Source organism: Aptenodytes forsteri, unplaced genomic scaffold (genome assembly GCF_000699145.1).
Source record: "Aptenodytes forsteri isolate BGI_AS27 unplaced genomic scaffold, ASM69914v1 Scaffold3, whole genome shotgun sequence".
In the NCBI taxonomy this organism is placed as follows: domain Eukaryota; kingdom Metazoa; phylum Chordata; class Aves; order Sphenisciformes; family Spheniscidae; genus Aptenodytes; species Aptenodytes forsteri.
Window position 1 is genome coordinate 1,809,269 of NW_008795283.1, and position 7,015 is coordinate 1,816,283.

Below are 7,015 nucleotides of genomic sequence, written 5' to 3' on the forward strand. Positions count from 1 at the left end.
TGGGCCAGGGCCCCCCCCCCGCCGCTGCTTCTGCCGCCGCCTCGCCTCTGGCCGGCCGACCCGCTGTACACAGTTGTCTCTCTTGTTGTCCCTACAGGAAGACCATAAGGGTTAAGATAGTAGATGAGGAGGAATACGAAAGGCAGGAGAATTTCTTCATTGCCCTTGGTGAACCGAAATGGATGGAACGAGGAATATCAGGTGTGAGATCCTTTATGAAAAAAAATGAAAAAAAGAAAAAAATCAGAATCGAGTCTCCAAACCACAAATCCAGAAAATATAATCCTCTTTCCCCTCCTTCCCCTCCTTCCTTTTCTTCTCCTCCTGTAGATGGATCAATTCTCTGCCCTCTTGTATTCTCACCCTCACTCTGTTTTGGTGTCATCTCTGCCTTTTAGAGCCCAGCTTACTTCTGATCCTCCTTTTGTGCAATGCTTGAGCCTCGGAGGCTGTATTATTTTGATTGGGTTTCCTTGTCTTGATCTGGTTTTGTTCTGAACACACCTTTGCTGTTCTCCCCTCTCCTGCTCCTTTGCCAGGACCTTGGGGAATGTGAAAGGCAAGAGAAGGGCGTAATGCACGGCTGCCCCTTCGGCTCCTCCTGTCTGCCCCCCGTCCTTCCCTCTGTTGTTGCCTGCCAGTGGCATTGCCTTGGTGCTCTTGGGTCCCTATGAGGCGCAGTGAAAAGCCCATGGGAGAAGGGGGAAGGTGTGAGGTATCTCGTTTTGCTTTTATTTTTAAAAATGGTTTTCCATGTATTTCATCTGAAAACGCTCTTAATGTGTCGCAAACAATCACAGCCTGTTGTGTAGAGCGTGTGGAGCTCTGCTGAGGTCCTGCTTCATCAGCAGTGAGGCCCAGGATCTCCCAGCAGAGCAGGATTATAGTGGGAATAAACCCCGATTTATGGCCGTGCCTTGCCTAGATGTGTCTTTGTCCTTGTCCTGTACGTGTTTGACCCCTTTGTCACTGAGCGAAGCTTGCCATTGGCTTCACCAGCTTTGGGGTGGCCCGGGAGGGCCAAGCTTTAAACAGAAGCACTTTACAGAAGGGAATTCAAATCCACCTTCTGGGTGTCTCCACACACGTAGAGACAGACGTGTGTGCCCACAGGCTTATTTCTGCTCCCATGTGCTGCTGCAGGTGATGGGAACACCTGGCAGTTGCCCGTGCATCGCACAGCTTTCCCTTGCTGAAACGTCTCCTGTCTCTTATCTGGCCAGCACAGCAGCTGCCCTCTGGCCAGTCCGAGCTCCCATGCACGGCTCTGCAGGATGATCAGGATAGACACAGCTTGCATTAGCATGACAATGTCATATAGCATCCGTGGATTTGCAAAATGTAAACTCAAAGAGGATTCATAGTTTAATGCCATTAGACCATCTCCTGCAGCCTGCAGGCAATGAGGGACATTAGGTTTCACTGTGTGCCAAGCACAGGCCCTCAGGTTTCACTGAAGTCCAACTGCCCTTGAGTGGAAGCAGTGACCAACCTGCCATATCCCATGGGGGTATGTCCTAGCAGTTAATTGCCCTCCAGGGTATAGATGTGAGCACGGCTTCTAGGTAGAAGTTGTCTGGCCTCAGGTGAAACCGCTAGTTATTTTCCTACTTTTCTCCCATCAGATGAAAGAACTATATAGTGTACTGTACCTTCTGTGTAGGTACCTGCTCACTATAGCCATATTACACTCAGATTTCTTCTTGGAAGTTTAAGGAGATTAAGCCCTTTGAATCTGTGTCAGCAAAGTCTTCAGCCCTAGAATCACCCCGGGGTCTCCTCTCTGCATGTGCCCCTTCCCCATCCACGGGGCTCCCACCACCATCTCACCAGGTACAGGAGGAAAATCACCTGCCTCTGGCTCTCTTCTGCTTATGCACTTGGTAGTTTGGAGCATCGCACTGAAGTTTCTGCTCAGTTGTCTGCTCTCTGAGCCACGTGTCCTTTTCTAAACCAGTGAGCTTCAGGATACAGACTCGGGATCAGGCTGATTTTTGTGAAGTCCTGCATTTCTTTTTCCCGTATAGGCCACGTTGCATCTGTCTGAATAAGAACACGTGTTTGAAAAAAATCCAAATAGTCCTTAAGGTGGTTCAGTTGTAAAATGTCCTCGTTATTATTAGGACCATGATGCCAGTTTGCCGCATTGTGGGTGTCTCATTTACACCAGCTCAGGTGGAGTCAGTGGGACTGTCTGGTTTGCAACAGGCAGAGAGGAGATCGGAGCCGGACTAAATGATCTGCAGCACAGAGCCTGCAGACCAGCCGCTTCCCCCGCCGGAGGTGAGGGCACACCCTCAGATGGACCCTCTTTACCCAGAGGAACTGACGGACCATGCCAAGGAGGAGATGCTGAGCCCTGGTTGCCCTCATTAGAGAAAAGTCAGAGCGAGAGCACCATGGTTTTAAAATCTAAAAGGCGGAAGATTAAAATGCATTTGTAAATGTTGCTGGCACAAGGTGGCACAGTCGCTACACTAATTCCAGGGCATCTGGAAAGATCCTCAGCTCCGTAGTGCTTCACGCCGTGGCATCTCCGACGAGCGTACCTTGTGCCTGGGATGAAGAATAAGGAGCTACGCGAGGCTTTCCCATGCAGAGCATCGGGACTGATCAACAGCAGATGCTGTTGCCAGCAGCTTCACAGGGCGCAGGTGTGAGCAGCTGGCTCCCAGCAGAGAGGAGGCAGCCTGGGATGCGCATGGGCTCGCACACGCTTGGGGAGGCATGCGACCTGCCGTGCAGTGTCAGGAAGGGACACTCACGCTGACTCCCGCACACGTGTTCCTGCCGTCATCGCGCCGTTGCAGGGGCAGAGTTCGGATGGTTTATTTATTGCAAAGCACATGCAGAACCAATACAGCCCCGCGGGCTGCAAGGTCAGCACAGCTGCCTCGGTGCAAACGGGCCCCCGCAGCGCTGCACGGATGCTGCCATTGCCCCGCACCCACAGCCGGGGGGGAAAATCCCAAACCGCAGCTGCCTAGCTGGGACTTCACTTGGTTTTGTTGCGGTGATGAATGGGCCCCCACGTGACTCACATGGCGAGGGCAAAGCACAGCTCCTGCCTCTCCTGGGAGGTTCAGGCTGGGTTGCTTTTGATGAAGAGTCTCTCTGGGTTTTGGCTACCCACGCATTTGTTTCCAGCACCGCAAAAGACATGGTTTTCTTGACGGTGTGTCCTCATTTTGTTGTTACTCCCCAGTTAGCTCTGTCACACTGAGCTGGTGCCCAAGGTGCTGTAGGAGTATCGGATGTTCTCAGATGGCTCTTCATGGTGTCTTCCAAACATCTCTTCTGACCCTGTTGGGAGCAGGGCAGTGTTGGGTGCCACAGCTGACTGGCAGTTGTGTTTGGAAGTAATCTGTGATCCAGGTTGCGCAGAGACAGCCAGTCTATCGCAGTCGTGCCTGCACTATCACAGCTTCCTGCGAGGGCCTGCACTCACCCCAGGACCTCACCTTAAGGACACAAACTAGGTAGCAGTGATGAAATCAGTGATGAAAAGTGGTGCCCTGAAGGGCAGGCAGAGCTAACGGCAGGGCCAGTGATCAGGGGAATAGATGTGTGCTTCTCAAACCAGCCTGGGGCAGAGTTTGGACGGTTTATTTTGGATGCAGAACTTGGTCTGGAGCCCCATGCTATTAAAATCCCCTTTGCTGTCCCTGAGGGTATCCACACTGCTGCTGGCTGCGGTGGCAGCGGTTTCTGATAGACAGGCAGCGAAAGAGGATAGCATGCGGGAGCAGGGTTTGCTACCATATGGTTGATTTGCATTACTGGCTGCGCTGTCCCATACATGTGCCGGTACAAAGCAGTCGCCACCAGTTAAAGGAATGTCTGCTTGCCCTGACCAGAGCTGTGGGGTAGAGGGGAATGACCTTGTCTTGGGCTGCACAATTAGGTGAGGCTGTGTATCTCCAGGAGGGTCTCTGTGAGGGCCAGAGCTCAACAGAAAATTCATCCTATTGCTCTTGCTGTTTGCACCTGCGAGCGCCTTACTGGGGAAAAACATCTCTACTCAGGAAGGTACCTCTGTGGTCCAAACATGAATTCCTGTCTTCGGGTTGCTCTGGGCTTGCACAACGCATAACAGCCACTGAAACAGCCTTTTGACTGAAACATTTTGCATCATCTGCAGATGCTGCTCTTCACTGTTCATCCCCAATTATATCAGTCCCGTGCTGCTTTGAGCCTTGGGGCACTCAGTTGTTAACCCTTGCCATAAGGAGAGCGCACCACTTACTCCTGTTCTTTAGTTTCCCCCTATGTAAATGTTACATCTGCAATACCAAACTTTGTCTTGCAGCCCATTTATTCTTTTTCACCAACTGCTTTCTGCAGCTGGAGTTTTTCAAAGCCTTTCTGATCATCCAAACAAATCACATCAAGTAGTTTTACTTTAGCAGCTCTTTTTGTTGATGTGCTCCAATAATTCAAAGAGATGAGAATAGATCTGAGATGGGTATCTTGCCAGCCCGGTCTGTGATGAAGACCGATACTGACTCAGTAGTGGCATATCAGATGCAAAGAACACTAGCAAAGATGGCGTTTGCCGCAAGCCAGTTATATCGAAGCGAATGAGTAAAAAGAAATCAGAGGGAGACTCCCATTCTTTGCTTGGCAAAGACAGTAAATGTTGCTTTTCTGTATCCTTCTGGACATTTCCCAGGTTTCCTGATTTTTTTGTCTTCTCTGTTTTTAAGAAATTAATCTCTGAATCCTTCTTGTCTCACCTTTCCTCTGTATGTGCGGTCACGTAAACTGAATCCCTGTCTACTGGGCACTGCAGGGCTTTGAAACCTCCCAGCACCCTGAGCCACCTTTCTGGCCATCCTTTTTTCAGCACCTTTTTTAAATGTTCCTGCAGTGAAACGAGTCTTTTCCTTTATGACAAGATGCTGTCTGTTGATTTGACTCTTGCTCTTATAGCAGCTCTGGTATCGTGTCAGCTCACAACTCGGACCAAGGATTTTGCTGCTCTCAGCCCAGCAGGATTTTGGAGAAATACTTTCTTCACACATTAGCTTTCACACTTTGTCTGCAGTCCTGGATTACAGGAGAAGAGCTTGCTTTGCTTTCCCTGGATAAAATCGGTCTTCTGCTTAAATTGTGGTTAACCTTGGTGTTGATGGAGCCCAAATGGCAAGTGAGGCTACTTCGGTAGCAGGTAATGGTGAAAATAGCATTTGGAAAATTATGTTTCATGAGGGTAATTGGGAGTCTGCTCGTGGCACAGTGGTAGAAGGTCAGGGCTGGTGTGTGAAGGCTGAGTCTTGAGGGTTATGCTTTGTAAAAGGGACCAACATTCTTCATGCAAAATTTTGCTTCAGAAAGCATGTCTCCCACAAGATACGACTTCACTGGAAACTGGAGCACAGGTGGCTAGCAAGCACTATTAAACAGCTTGCTGGCATGACCTGGCTTGGGAAGATTTTGTCTGAAGTCCTCTCAGCCCTCCCAGCACAGAGTCAACTGGTGTGGACAAATCTCATAACACATCTCCTTTTAATCAAGTGTCAGCATCCCTGATGGGAAAGCTTTGTGCCCCAGAGGGAGGATGTGGCTGGGAGTCGCAGGGTAAGGATTAAACTGCAAAGGAAGAATGATTCCTAGCATGGATTGATCCAGCAAGTTATCTTTATCAAAATATTGATGAAATGATGTGACTCGGTACAAAGGTCCATGCCTGGATAAGATAAGCTGCATCAATAGGTGAGCAACACGTGCTGCAGTTTTCTGAAGTGTGGGCAGATGCTGAGAAACTCCTTCCATCAGCTGCTGACGGGAGTAGCAAAGAAATGTTAGATTGCTGTTACCTCCTTCCCGAAGGTTTAATAATTTGCTTGCAGCTCTGTGATTAAGCTGAATGCTGCTGATTCTCCTGACGGAGAGAAGTCTCTTGGAGTCTGCAAGAGCTTTGCTATTGACTTCAGTAATAACAGCATTCAGGTTAATGCTGCAAAATCTCTGCCTTGTTTAGCCTATTAAAAAAAAATGTTTATAGCTCTCCACAGTCTATTAGGGAAACAGTTTGCTCACCTCAGTGAGCAAATCTGGAGGCAGAGCCTGTGGACAGTTATATCTGGAAGATGGGGGATCCCTACCTGGGGGAACTGAGCCCACGGTTTGCATGGTCACTGAGCTCCTTTGGGTGCACATGGGGTGCAGGCAATGTGTTCTCCATGCCTTTTTCTGCCTGTGACTGCCCTGTTGTGTGACTGAGGGTCTCCTCAAAATCCAGCCTCCTCTTCCTCATTTCAGCTCACTCTGTAAATCCCAGGCCTTTAACAAGGATCCTCTTATCTACACAGTGGCTTCCTGGAGTCTTTAGGGATATTGATTAGAAAAGGTTTATGTTAATGAAGAATGAGTCCAGAATAAAGCATGCAGCGTGGTCAAATCTCTCTCTGAGGTAAACAGCAGAAAAAGGTATTTCACTGTTTAGAAAAAGGCTGGGAAACACATTTAGCACGGGATTTACAGGATTGCCCGATTTCTGGTCTGCTCCCATCCCAAGCCCAGTTCCTCTTGGTTTAACCTTCTTTGGCCTCGCTAGAGTTAAAGCAGGAGGGACTTACTGGGAGAATGAAGAGCTGCCCACTGTGGGAGAACATCAGGTTCGAGACCATCTAAGGCACCTGAAGATGCACAAGTCCATGGGACCCGATGAGATCCATCGCAGGTCCTAAAGGAACTGGCGGATGAAGTTGCTAAGCCACTATCCATCGTATTTGAGAAGTCATGGCAGTCCGGAGAAGTTCCCACTGACTGGAAAAGGGGGAACATAACCCCCATTTTTAAAAAGGGAAAAAAGGAAGACCCGGGGAACTGCAGGCCAGTCAGTCTCACCTCTGTGCCTGGAAGATCATGGAGCAAATCCTCCTGGAAGCTATGCTAAGGCACATGGAGGACAGGGAGGTGATTCGAGACAGCCAGCATGGCTTCACCAAGGGCAAGTCCTGCCTGACCAACCTAGTGGCCTTCTATGATGGAGTGACTACATCAGTGGACA

The 7,015-nt window shown here is 49.5% G+C and overlaps 1 protein-coding gene across 3 annotated transcripts in view; it reads left to right on the forward strand.

Annotated features, from left to right (window-relative positions):
• Positions 1 to 7,015, forward strand: part of SLC8A3 (solute carrier family 8 member A3) — a 100,547-nt gene that overhangs the window by 75,572 nt on the left and 17,960 nt on the right. For 2 of the 3 annotated variants that reach the window (XM_009279276.2, XM_009279277.2), the window contains exon 2: positions 98 to 201. The exons of the other annotated variant lie outside the window; for it this stretch is intronic. In XM_009279276.2, coding sequence (XP_009277551.1) covers positions 98 to 201 — 104 coding nt within the window. The remainder of the gene's footprint in view (positions 1 to 97; positions 202 to 7,015) is intronic. 3 annotated transcript variants of the gene reach the window in all.